This window comes from Peromyscus maniculatus, chromosome 2, assembly GCF_049852395.1.
Source record: "Peromyscus maniculatus bairdii isolate BWxNUB_F1_BW_parent chromosome 2, HU_Pman_BW_mat_3.1, whole genome shotgun sequence".
Classification (NCBI taxonomy): Eukaryota; Metazoa; Chordata; class Mammalia; order Rodentia; family Cricetidae; genus Peromyscus; species Peromyscus maniculatus.
This window is the reverse complement of record NC_134853.1, coordinates 76,346,575-76,360,747: the sequence shown is the minus strand read 5'-3', so window position 1 is coordinate 76,360,747 and position 14,173 is coordinate 76,346,575. Positions and strand designations below refer to the sequence as shown.

Here is a 14,173-nt window from a genome sequence, read left to right as displayed (position 1 = left end):
TTACTATGTATAGGGGACAGTACCATGCATGGCTCTACCTGGCATCTGAGCACAGGGTTTTATTTAGTTCCAGGTGAATACCATCCAATGACCAGTGTTCACAGAAAATTTCCCAGTAGGCACCATACATATGCAGTCTTTTTGTGAATAGTTTTTTCTGGCAAACTTAAATCTTTACTTACCAAGTCAGTCACACCTCTGCAGTGAGACCTACCTGGTGTTCAGCCCTATAGGAGGAGCAGGGCTCCAAGGCAGATTTGCTGCTACTTCTGAGGGCCATCACCTCAGTCCTGGGGGTAACACCTATTTCTCTCTGTTGTTCTTATATGCCTTAGATTTCGCTCAACCCCTGTGATCAACCCTTTCACACAGTTATTATTTTTTCTTTAAACTTGGTTCATTTTCCTGTATGGATTTGTTTCAGTAGACTCAGTCTTGTAGGAAAAAGGGGCTGGTTAAAGAAACCCACCCTGACCCTGGGGCCCAGAAATAGGGAAGGATGGCTCAGATAAGGCCAATGAAAGAAACAGTTTGGCTCAAATCAGAGGCATCTCTGCCCCTGGCCACCTGACTTGTGAAACCAACCAATCACAGAGCAGGACAGTAGAATCCTGGCCCTGGAGCCCAGGACCAGGGAAAGAAATACAGCCTGGGTTTGGGACCTGAGCCAGAGAAATGAACACTTTATCCCCAAACCCAGAACCAAGGATACATGTCCTGACTCTGAAACTAGTGCCAAAATAACACTCTTGGTTCCTAGAATCAGAGTCAGTGAAAGAAATGTGCCCTGGTCTTAGAGGTAGTGTCAAAAAGCTAAGAAAGGCCAGTGAAAAAAACACAGTTTGGCCCTGAAATCAGGGCCATCTCTGTCTCTAGCCCACAAAACTGACCAATCCCTGAGAAGAAAAACTAACCAATCATGGATTGACTCCCCCCACAGGCCATCGTATATAAACTGCCCTGCCTGGTCAGTTGTGAGCTGTTCTCTCCACCCTGGTATAGGCAGCTACTCTCCTGGACTCCTCCTCCCCAAATAAATCTCTTTCTCAAAAGAGTTTTGGGTGTGAAGACTTTCATTCACTACTGAACAGAAGAAGCTTGCTGAGACATCCCTCAGTGGACAGAGCAAGGAGGAACTAAATAGAAGATCCTTGCTGAGATGTCCCTCAGTGGACAGTTACTGAAAAGTAACACTTTTCTCCTGAGCCTGAGATTTGCTACATTTTTGCAATTTCTTAGGCAGGAGAAGAAGAGCTCTGCTAGGAAGGCCCCTTAAGTGGGGGCTGAGCAAAGCTCAGCTGTAGTGGCTTCCCAGGAGAGAAACAAGACTGCTGTATCTGTGGGGAGATCTCCCCCATCACATCAGGTATAGCCCTGACTTTCCTGAAGCAGTTCCAGGCCTGAATTTCGTGAGAAAAGTCAGAAAAACTTCCCCTCTAGGGTTGGGCTGTCTCTTTGCAGCTCCAGCCACCAGAGCTGTCCTAAGCAGCTCAAGGTGTTGCCTGACTCCCAGGTAGCCAGGACACCTCTCCCCAGAGTTGCAAAATTCATGTTTTGGTGCCGAAATCTAGGACCAAACCCACAGAGTTGCAACAATTTTACTTACAAGGCTGAACCCCTGATGTCATTTCATAATTTTCTGGAATCCCCATTTCACCTCATGCTCTGATCATAAGTGAAAAGACCTAAAGTACTTGTCAGTTATCTTAGTTCAACATTTCCTAAGTAGATGAGTGTTAAGTTTCAGGCTAGGAACTAATTAGGCCCTGTCCACCCACAGCAGCCCCCCTCTCAAAGCTGCTATGCAACAAATGGCACCCCCACACACACACACACAAGAGCCTATCAATAACAGACACTCCAAGTGACCAATTCCAGGAAAATAGCATAATTCTCACTTTCTTAAGAAATGTATAGGCTCAGGTTATGAGATTCTAAGAGACAGAGAATGACCTCGACCCATCTTTCACTTTGATAATGATATACCTTAACTAGGTATGCTCCTTCTCTCTCTATTCCCCACATCCTGCAAGTCCATTAACAAGATGCCTTCCTTTCTTCCTCACACTGTAAGCCTCACTTCCCCAGACACCCAAGTCTAGCCAGCCTGACTGAAAGCTATTCCTGTGAATTACTCAGCATCCACTTAGCAAGGGAACTCTCCCTTTCTCTGACATCTGGGACCTAGCTCTCCTGGGAGCCTTCTACCTCTACCCTTGGTGGCCTGGCCTCTAAGATCCTCCAGCATGCAGTCTCTATGGTGTTAATAAATCTCTAAGCCCAAAGGCAATCTGCTTCAGTGTGCTCTTTGAACCCAAACCCAAAACCTTTCTGAGTGGTTTTTAATTTTTCTAATTTGATAAATAATCCTTACCTTATTTTTAGCTACCTCAGCTGCCATCATTTCAATCTGACCTTCGTAGGCTTTGATGGCTTCATTCACAGCGTCAAGCTGCTGTTTATTAGATGCATGCTCTCTTTTGAGCTCTTCTAGCTCCAGAGTAATTGCTTCAACTTCCTACAGAAACATGGCAGTGAAGGTTAACTGCTAGCCAAGAATTTAGCTTCAGAGATAAACATTAACAGTATTCCCATTTAAATAAGACTAACCATTTAGTATTAAAATATCAACAAACCAAGTTGTTTCCTCAGAAGAAAAAGAAAACAGAAGCTTATTTCCCCTTAAAAATGTATAAGTTTTATGAGGTTAGGAAACTGCATAAATTATTTCCTTTACCATTAGTTATACTAAAGCAAAGTAATAAAATTCTACATAACCTATGCACTAGTGAGCTTTATTGACAAAAGTATTTCAGCATGCAAAAACTTAGGTTTCTTGCCGGGCGGTGGTGGCGCATGCCTTTAATCCCAGCACTCGGGAGGCAGAGCCAGACGGATCTCTGTGAGTTCAAGGCCAGCCTGGACTACCAAGTGAGTTCCAGGAAAGGCACAGAGCTACACAGAGAAACCCTGTGTCGAAAAACCAAAAAAAAAAAAAAAAAAAAAAAAAAAAACCAAAAAAAAAAAAACAAAAAAAAAACTTAGGTTTCTTGATTTTGTTTTCCAATATACTTTTAGTTCACTAAAAAATTATTGTGAAACTATTTAATGAAAGAATTTTAAGCTGGGTAAAGAGGCAAAATTTAGAGTGTAGGGTATAGTCTTTGGAGATGTAAAAAAGTTCATGGCACTATTCAAAAAGCTCTGGCACTCTACAAAAGATATTAAAGGTAAGTCTACAATCCTAAGACACTTTGTAAATATAGCATGTTTTTTCTTCAGTTTCTGACAGTGCACATCCACAAATGTAGTGATAAACAGGAACATAACCTGGTAAGACACATGCCACATTACGATTTGCTCCTGATTTGTGAGACTCTCAATTGCAGGGTTTACAGTGTTTGGCTTGTAAGATGCATAATTTACAATTTAACAAGGTGCTTATTTGGAATCAGCACTAATGAGTAAGGCCAGCCAATGACATTTCCTCACCTTCCATTCTATGCCGATTTAAAAAGACTGCCACCATTTGAAGGGAGGTTCTTACCTGTTGTTTTTCTTTCATTTTCCTGTTAGATGCATCTGCCTTTGTTTTGGCACAATCCAGTTTTTTCTGAGCATCCTTCAGTTCTTTCTCTCTTTCAGCTTCTGCATTTTTCATTTTATTCTCCAATGCTTCATACTTTTCTTCAGCTTTCTTTTGGATTTCTTTGGTGTTTTTTAATGTCTCCTCACTTTCCTCTGAATCACAAGGTAGTTAAACATGGCTAATTTAATAACACAGATAAAAGCTTATAAATCAAATTAATATAAGCATTGTGGCTGTTTTAGAAATGCAATAATGAAACATGAATCCCACTAAAAGCTGTATTTGAGATCTGTGAAATTATTTCTACTGAAAGATCACAGTTTTATTTGTATGTGAGAGAGTGCTTTTGTTTTTAAAATGCTAAGTATGAAACTCAACCTTGCATATATAAAGCACATGGTACACTACTGAATTATGCCTCCTATCTTACAGCTCAAATCAACACTGGTACCATACTATTTTCCATGATTTTATAGTTAGCATGAGCTTACAGTGATTCTATCTACTTATAGCCACCAAACAGCCTTCTACGATGAGAGAGAAGGACGATGAGAACATGTTTAGATTGAAGCTGAGGTATTAAACATAAGCAAACAAGGAAAAATGGATAGTCTCCTATCATGGGCGACATCAGTCAGAGCTAGGACCCGTTATGCAAATGTAATTCCAGAAGCTAACACTGGATAATTTTCCATTACTTTTTAGTACAGAATAAAATATTAGTAGAAAAATACACACACAGATTTTTGTCACAATGAATGACAAAAACAAAACAAACTGCTATATACAATCAAATTATAATGAAGAGGGAAAATAAATATAGAACAGTTCAGGAATTTGCATAGGAAAGCATCGAAACATGTTCATGAATGAAGCTGTGTGAGCTTTCTGAGACCTTTGAGAAAGCTCCAAGTAAACAAGGTAAGAGTTTAGTAATCCCTGTTCCTCCATAACATGGGTTCTTCTTGGAATGTGCTTTTGTGCCCCTTCCAGGAGTGAGTTTTACTTTAGATTACCCATCATCTTACCCATTACTATTCAGAATGATGTTTCCAAGCATGGATTGTCCTCCTGACTGTATACAGTGTGAACTAATGTGACCTTGCCCTCCTGACTGTATATAGCCCAAACTTGTGACTTTTGCTCACATGACCTTGCTTAAGCCTCAAGAATACTCTCAGACTATAAATTGTCTGATGCTCTGAATAAAGTTAGCTATTGTATGAGAGTTTAGTTTGCCTCATTTTTAGGATCACTCTCCTAGGCAACAGGTAAGTAGCTATAAATTGAATTGTACTGAACATTAAAAACTTTTGTATGTAAACAATGAGAGAAAACAAGTTACTTACAGGAAAAATGGGCAAATGAAAAGCTTACAGGAATAGAAACATAAAGCTCCAATAAACATACAAAAAGTATACCAAACCTTATATATGATGAGCAAAATGCAAATTAAATCCTAGCTTGAATGCTATGCGACCTCTTCACAACTGTAAGATTAGAGAATCCTAAAATGTCTGGAAAAGAACTTAAAGAAATGAAGATTTTCCTATATTGATGTGAATATTGGTTAAAAGGAGACAAATTTTGGTGTTGCAAAATAAAGACAAGGATGATCACACCCTAAGTTCTAAAAGTCCCACACTTGAACTTGTCCTGCAGAAAAACACCCACATGTGCTCGAACTCTTTAAATCTTCTGAGTATCAGGGAGAGAACAGCACAGAGATTAGGCACAGTGGGCATCTCACCAATGGTTTTTTTAAGGGCATCTAATTCTTCTTGTTGTTTATGATAAGAGCTTTGCTGAAGTTTGGTTTGCAACAAATCTCCCTCCTCTGTCTTCATCTCCCATTGCTGTTTCAGTTGCCGATACCTTAAAAAGACAAGTTTATAAATCTTCTTGGCATTTGAGACATGCATTCAAACTTGAGGCTCTTACCTGAAATGAACTCATATGTAATACAAATAAAATGAACTCATGTAAAATAAATAGAACGACATGCCAATGGTTAGCATGGAGAGCTATCACTGAAGGTAAACTGTAAATGATCAAATAACTATTCTCAAAATACCTTTAATTTCAGAAAACATTAAAAGTAATCTTTGAATAAATTAAGTTTATTTAAATGTTTAAATATACCTATAAATACCTAGACTCAATCACTAATTACTATAAAAATAAAATTAATGACAATTACATAAAAAATCCCCCAAATCTGGCACCTACTTATTAGTTCCCATTTTCAAATGTCAGCAATAATACTACTACCCACTCTTCATAGGGAAACTGACAGCTTAAGTAGTCGTGTATTCACCTTAAGCATCTGTAATATGCATTTTATCAATGCTATACTTCTACCCATGTTCTGGCTCCTTATCTCTTTGCAAACAAAGTATTCAGCTAGCTCAGTTGCAATGAAATTTCAAGTTCATATAAATTCACAACATACCCTAGTTACTAGAAATTCATGAGCTTTGAGGAGAAAAGGATTAACCCAAATATAAATACTCTTGAATATTCTTACTTGAAACTGCTTGACAGTCAATAAAAGAGCACTTTCTACTCCAAGTCATTAAAAAAATGTTAACACAGAAATTTTGAAGAAAACCGTACCAATGTTCTGATACAATATACAAGAATGGCTTTTGCTGATCGTTACATTTCTAAATTTTCAAAATCAGTTTGTTTTACCTCAGTGCTATTGTTAGTCACTAACCAAGTCTGAAGAATAAATAATCTCCTGCACCTGAAAGAAATGAGGACTGCGAAGTCCAAAGCACTACAAACTCAGCAGTACCTTGATAGAGCTTCCACAGAACAGAAAAACTTTGTTGTGCCTTTTTACAGAAAAACAAGTCAGTTGTTCTACAACCAATCAAGGTAAATGAAGATGTGGAGGAAAAATGGGTATTTTTGTACTAGAATGGCCACTCTAATGGAATATGGAGATCTCTTCAATATATACAGAGGATCTCAAGTCTTGGTGCAATTTTAAACTTCAAAAATTAAATGCTACTGACTTACACAAATTTAGATTACTTTCATTCAGTATCGTAAATTCTGAACAGTGTTTTTATCAATCCCTGTTTATCATTTTCAAAGGGAATGGGAAAATTACAATTACATTTTAAACAATGCTTATAACTTTGCAGCACTCAGTGCTGAAGCTTTATGGCAAGCACAGACTTTGAGGTGACTATAGGGCCATTTACACACTATTAAGGTGTTTGCTTTGCTCAGTAGTTGTATTTAGTAAAGCTGTTCATGGTCATCCTACTAAAATTTCAGTACCTCCTATTTCCTGGACAGTTCCTACTTCCTTTCCAGATTTACCTTTTGCTTTACAGAACTATGAACTATTTAACATACTTTTACCAGTTTATGTCTTTTTCTGAGATATAAAAACCAGGAAGGCAAAAATATTTTAGTCACTTTCATATGAAGAGTATCTGGCCCACACAAAGCACTCAATCAATATGTATTTGAGTATATAATGCCAAGAGAAACAGAGGTGAAATCTATTATTGCAATTTTGGAAAAAAATCTGATAACTGAATTATAAACAACTGAGGTTCAAAAGTAGACATGCATGCCAGGCATGATGGCACAACTTTAACTCCAGCACCTGAGAGGCAAAGCCAAGTGGATCTCTGAGTTCTGGTCAGCTAGTTATATCATATGGTGTTATTTTATTTGTGCTGAAATGTGATTTTTATTTGTATGTTAATAAATAAATTTGCCTGGGGATCAGAGCTAAAAGCAAGCCATTTAGCAGAAATCCAGTGTTGGTGGCACACGCCCTTAATCCGATCACATGGCAGGCAGTCTCTGTGTGTTCAAGGACACAGCCAAGCTGGTGACCCGAACCTTTAATCTCAGTTAAGAACCATAGAGACCTGGAGGTCTGTATAGACAGGCATTGACGAGGCAGTCATATGGTTGTGTTCAGAACCAATGAGAAGGCAGAACAGAAAGGCAATAAAAAGAAAGGACACAGGAAGAAAGTCTCTTTTCTCAGGGGAAGCACAAGAGCTAGTGGTAAGACAAGGTGGTCTTGCTCTGATCTCTGGGCTTTTAACTATTTGGCTCTGTGTTTCTTATTTAATAAGACCGTTTAGAATTTCATCTACAACATCATGAGACCCTGTCTCAAAAAACAAACAAACAAATCCAAAGTATACACAACTATCCTATACCTACATAAAAGAAACACTCTAAGAGAACATTCCTGGGCACATACTCAGAATCAGAATATTTGCACATCCATGTTTTATTGCTGCTTTATTCACAACAGCAAGAAAATAGAAACAACCTCGATGTCCACCCATGTGATGTATATATACAATAGAATTTTATTTAGCCATAAAAAATGATATTATAAAATTTATAAGCAAATTGATGGACCTGGAAATATTAAGTGAGGTGACTCCAGGATTACAGAGATAAATACTCCAGTGTCTCATATGTAGATTCTAGCTTCTAAATTCTGTGTATGTGTATTTGTGTGAGGAGTCGAGGTGTGTGTCCTGAGACTATGAAGGGTTCCATGAGGATGGAAAACAAGGTTTTAAGGAAAGTGTGCTGAAGAATAACAGACTACAGGTGACATGAATGTGGAAGGGGAATACTCGGGACAGAAGAGCACACATAAGGAGTGGGTCAGAGATGGGGGTGAGAACTTTGTGGGGAGAAAGATGGGCAGAACCACCAAAACAAAGTATGAATGAAAGTGTCATAAAAAAGACCTGCTACATAGTATGCTAGTAAGAGATAGAATAATTTTACTCTTACTCTTTGACCTCCTCCTCAGGCAACACAATGATCTCAGTATCGAAGGACAGACAGAGTACTGCTCACTTAGTGCTGACACCTGATCAAGCCTGCTACACTGAGGAAATTCAAATCAAGATCTCAAGTATCCTCTGGAGTCGATCCAGAGTATCAAAGCATTCCCCACCAAGTCCGGGGGACACCGATGCCACGGAGTTGTTCAAGAAAAGAGGTGTCTTGTTTCTTTTCCTATTTGCTTAATTAGACTCTGTTAACTTCTTTTAACACAGACATTATTTTAAATCAGAAAAAAAGTAGATAAAAAATTAGACTCAAAATTTACTCTAAAATTAAAAATAAAGTCAGTCAACTTCTAATAGTTTTCTATCCCACAGAACATGTGTAGTTTGGTCCAGCAGAAGTCTTACTTTTCAGCAACATTTTTAAGACCCGCTAATTCTTCTTCTAGAGCATGTAGTTCATTCTCCTTGATCCTCAGCTCATCTTGAACATCTTTGAGTTCTTGAAACTTGGTTAAAATAGAAGCTGCCTGGGATCTAGCACCTGGATAGAAGCAAATTAACAGAGGCTTTAGATATTATGTTAACACACATTTATTAAACAATCTTTTCTAAGGGAATTATACTAGAAATGATGCAAAATCAAATCTTCCGGTGAACTAAAGACGAAAAGGAATTTATTCCACTAACCAAGGCTTAACAAAGAAGAAACTGACCAAAAAACAAACAAACCAAAAAAAAACAAAAAAAAAAAAAAAACAAAAAAAAAAACAAAAACAAAAAAAAACCAAAACCCAAAAAGCTTTGTATATGTCAATAGTTTACTGATTCAAAAAAATCACTGCCCAACCCATTGGGTCTATCTTGCTAAGGCAAATTTTCCACTCCAGACATTGAACTTAGTCATGTAATTTGTTCTGACCAATGAAAGGAAAACAAACTCCCCTGAACATCAGTATATAATTCACCATTTGCCCTAAGGAAAGCATACTGAAAAGAGGATTTCTTCAGACTGAGTTACAGTATGAGAACAGGGACCAGAGGCAACTGACGTGTAGTAATTGTAATATAACTGAAATAAACTAGCTCAAGCTAGTAGAGCTATTATATACTACCTCATAATTTGTCATAGGCTCTGAAGATGCAGCAAAACCATCAGAATCAACTGCCTTCACATACCTGTACTTATCCAGCAGTGACAGCCTGAGATACTACGCTAACAAGGAAGCTCTGTAGGTTTGATGCAAGAATGCTAAGGTTAATTAACAATGCCATTAGAGCTAATAAACTACAGTATCATTTATATGACACTTCTTAAACAGAAACTCCAAGTACATCTGAATCAATTAAATCTCAAGAATTTCTTCTGCTTGAGATATTTAAAAATATTTAGTTTATCTTCCATGCAGGCAGTACTCGTGATAATGTACTGAGGAGTGTGACACTTGATCACTTAATTAATTCACCTTGCCTAAAAAGACATAAGTCTTTGGCTGGAGAAATGGCTCTGTGGTTAACAGTGTTTCCTGCTCTTCCAGAGGACTAGAGTTCAGTTCCTAGCACCCAAGTCGGGCAGCTCACAACTAACTACATGCTCCTGGGAATCTTGTGCCTGCTTCTGGCCTGACACACAAACACAAACATTCACATTATCAGACATATAAGTAACAACAAATCTTACAAAATAATATTTAAAAAAATATTAAAATGGGTTAAGAACACAAGGTGCAACCCGACTGCTAGGATTTCAAATCCAAACTTTGCAAATTACTAAGTTACTTAACTAGTGCTTTTTAAATTTCTAAAACTGCACATTAGTGATGATAATATATTCCTATCTTAAAGTTGTTATAAGGATTAATTTTGTATTTAAGACCCATAGAATAGGCTTTACAGAATGTACTATACATGTATAATCCAATTACTATTTGTGATTATTGAGCCCCTGAAAAGCTGCTAGTACAAGTAAGAAAATTACTCTCATTTTATCAAATGTGAAGAGTCACATGTGGCTAATGGCCATTGTACTAGACAACATTGTCTTCAATATTCCTGACACAGAATAAATATTATTTATTGTTGTTATATTATTGGGACACAGCATTAGAACATAATCATTGTGTGAGTTACTAAATTTGCTAAGAAAATAGGTAGTTAGACTAAGAAATTAAAAAATTAAAAAAAAAAAGTCCTTTTTTTTGGTGACTGCAACTGAGCAAAAAGTATGCACAAGCAAGACTATATACTAACATCACCACCTAAGTTACTGGAACAGCCTAAGCACAAACAGGGGCAAGCTGTAGAGGAAGAAGCTACTTACTGAATTGACTCATGATAGTGCCATAAGCCACTGGAGGGCTGGGCACTACTCTTTTTTTAAAAAGAAACTGGGATATAGAGACAGAGAGGAACTGCTACAGAGGCACAAACTGTTTACTACAGAACTGTTACACAAGCACATACACAACATACCTCCACTCAATGTCCCATGAGGATCAAATACATCACCCCCAAGAGTTACAGTTCTAGTCATTATCCTTTTATCAAAGGCCACTTTTTTGGCATTATCCATATTGTTACAAACAAATGTTGTTCCAAAGACAAATTCCATTGCTTTCTGAAGTTCTGGTTTGTATTCAACCAAGGAAAGAGCTACATGAACGTTGTTAGGACCAACCTGCAAAAACAAAATGCGTACCACAGGACATACTATTTTCTTTGAAGTATTATTATATAAAGTAGTAAGGTCTGCTACAATATATATTTAAATCATATATACCTACTATTAATTTTTTTATTTAAAATATAACTTCAAATACTGAAAGATCTATTACTAACTAAAAGAGTTTTAAGTACAAAGTGCTATCAGTTTTTATCAAGAAGGCAATACCAAGTTTGCACATCTACGTGGGCTATATAAATACAACTATCTCTTCATTAGCACACTTAAAGAAATTGTCTTGTTTCAATTATTAGTAATCTGTTTCAGTGAATGCTTTTTCATTCAAACTGTACGAGAGCAGCCACTTTGAAATGACAGAAATAAACACTGAAAGAATAAAAAGGCAGGGCAAGCCCCAGTCTTTCACCCGACCCATGGCCTCTTCCTGAACTCTGTTTACAATGTCCAACTTTCCCATCTTTTTAGAAGAACCAAGCATTGTTATGGCAACAGCAAAGCACAGCAACAGCTGTTGTTCAGGTTTATCTTCTGAGGCAGTGGACACCATTAAACAGGCCTGGCTACAAACTCTAAGTACCTCTGCTGGTGTGGGAAATTCCTGCTCCCTAAACCAGGGCTGAACTACAGGCAAATTAAGTGTGTGAACATCACTTACACAAACTAACCCAAACAAGCACTTTTAACCTCCAGGACATTTTGAAATTTTCTCAGTAATACTAAATACACTGGCTATCTGCTCAGTACCTTAACTACAAGTGTTATTTCTGGGTTTCACCTAACTTTTTCAACTCAAACACTCTGCTTACTAACAAGCTAATTTTATTGATAAATGTCATTAGCTTCATGTTTTTAATCAGCATTCAACACCCATGTACGGGGCTTGAGAGACAGCTGTTGAGAACACTAGCTGCTCTTCCAGAGCACAGTTCAGTTCTCAGCACCCACATCAGGAAGCTTGGAACCCCAGCCTCAGGGGATCCAACATCCTCTTCTGGCCTCCAAGAGCACGGGCATATGACATATAGTCATACACATACATAAATAATACAAATAATATTGTCCTGGAACTAGATTTGTAGACCAGGCTGGCCTTGAACTCAGAGATCCACCTGCCTCTGCCTGCCAAGTGCTGGGATTAAGGGCATATGCTACACTGCCCGGCAGAAAATCTTTTAAAAATAAAAATGCATGGTAAATTTAAAATGTATTTCCTTGTACATAACTATTTTCTTACTAGCAGATACACTATAATAGGGCTACCTCATCAGTTGATTGGAATTCAACATGAGTATGTCCCTTACAATTAGTGTTTCCTATTATTAAAAGAGATTAAACATTTAATTTAGACAAAATGAGACTTACAAGATTCTGAGCGACCCTCAGAGTTTCAGGAGCAATACATCTGGCTGAAATTTTATTGAGAGGGATTATTGTGTATCGACGCTTCAATTCCCCCTTTTCTAGCAGCTTCTTACCAGTAACCTAAAAACATGCATTTGAAATTTGAAGAAAAATTACTAATGGTAACTAAAAACAGCAAAATGGAAATGTATAAAAGTTTAGGAATACATTATCAAATATATCGATGGTGTGTTTATCTCAAAGAAGTAGACTTAAAGTATATAAAACAGATTATAATTCAGCCTTACTAAAGGAGATGTTGACCTTTGTGGACATTTTTTTTTTTTTGGTTTTTTTTCGAGACAGGGTTTCTCTGTGTAGCTTTGTGCCTTTCCTGGAGCTCACTTGGTAGCCCAGGCTGGCCTCAAACTCACAGAGATCCACCTGCCTCTGCCTCCCGAGTGCTGGAATTAAAGGAGTGTGCCACCAACGCCCGGCCTTTGTGGACATTTTGAATGAACTTGGGAGGTATTTTTGCTAGGTGATGTAAGTCAGAAAAAATATCGCATAATACCATGTACACACAGAATCCTAGAAGGAAAAACTGTTACAGAGTAGACCAGAAGGTGAGAAGCAGCATGGAGGAGGGCAAACGCATAGACGCAGGGAAAGGGATACATATTTGTAATTTGAAAAGTTGAATGAATCTAGAGATAAAATGTATAGGATGCCTTCTTCTGGCCTCTGCAGGTACCCACACATATGTGGTGCTTGTGCAGACACATAACACACACAAATTAAAGCTAAAAAATAAAATGTAAGATGATGGGCTCTGGTTAGTTTACAAGAACAAGAATAGTGGGAACTAATAAATATAGACAAATCCAATGTGACAGTAGTAGGAAAATTGGCATTCAGATTCCTTTACAAATTTAAATATAAATTGGCAAGGCAAAACAGAAAATAAAAAATAAATTGGAACTAACGTTATCAAAAAATCATTAACTGATTAATTCCATGATATGATTAAGCGGCTTGGAGTTAAAAAAAAATTTAAAAAGCACCAAATTTCTCTAGTAGTATATAAATTTTCAGGCTAAATATTAATTTTTAAATTTTCTTTAATTTAAATTAATTTACCTCTGTGTCTACTACAACATTGTAAAGTCGTTCCCCAGCTACCAATTCCAAAGCTGTGGCGGCAGAATTATCTTTCACACTTATCAGAGAAGCTACAAGTCCTTTCACACAATTCCTATTCCAGTTCTTCTCTGGATCCCTAAAAATAGAGAAATTACCAAAAATTAATTTCAGGTAAATATTGTAGTACCTTAGTTAAGACCTCTAAACAAACAAATTAGTAGTTTTACGAAAACCAAAATTTAAAAATGTCAGCTACTGTTTGAAAAGTAAAATATTTCATTTAAGTCAAAACACATTTATTGTTTAAGTTATAATTATGTGCATGCATGTGTCTATGTGGGGGTAAATGCATGTGAGTGCAATTCCTCATGGAGGCCAGAAGAGGGTACTATGTGCCCAAGAGTTGAAGATAAGCCTCCCTCACCCATGTGGGTGATGAAAACAGAACTTGGGCCCTCTGAAAAAGCCACATGTTCCCTTAACTACTAAGCCATCTTTCCAGTCCCTTTCAGCCAATTTTTTTTTTTTTCTTTTCTTGATTTTCCGAGACAGGGTTTCTCTGTGTAGCTTTGCGCCTTTCCTGGAACTCACTTGGTAGCCCAGGCTGGCCTCGAACTCACAGAG

At 37.5% G+C, this 14,173-nt stretch overlaps 1 protein-coding gene across 2 annotated transcripts in view; it reads right to left on the bottom strand.

Annotated features, from left to right (window-relative positions):
• The window catches only part of Smc2 (structural maintenance of chromosomes 2), a 51,609-nt gene that overhangs the window by 17,832 nt on the left and 19,604 nt on the right, over positions 1 to 14,173 (bottom strand). For both annotated transcript variants that reach the window (XM_006995097.3, XM_076564208.1), the window contains exons 13-19: positions 13,547 to 13,685; positions 12,428 to 12,547; positions 10,855 to 11,059; positions 8,791 to 8,926; positions 5,340 to 5,464; positions 3,548 to 3,741; positions 2,375 to 2,518 (exon numbers count right to left, since the gene is read on the bottom strand). In XM_006995097.3, coding sequence (XP_006995159.1) covers positions 2,375 to 2,518; positions 3,548 to 3,741; positions 5,340 to 5,464; positions 8,791 to 8,926; positions 10,855 to 11,059; positions 12,428 to 12,547; positions 13,547 to 13,685 — 1,063 coding nt within the window. The remainder of the gene's footprint in view (positions 1 to 2,374; positions 2,519 to 3,547; positions 3,742 to 5,339; positions 5,465 to 8,790; positions 8,927 to 10,854; positions 11,060 to 12,427; positions 12,548 to 13,546; positions 13,686 to 14,173) is intronic.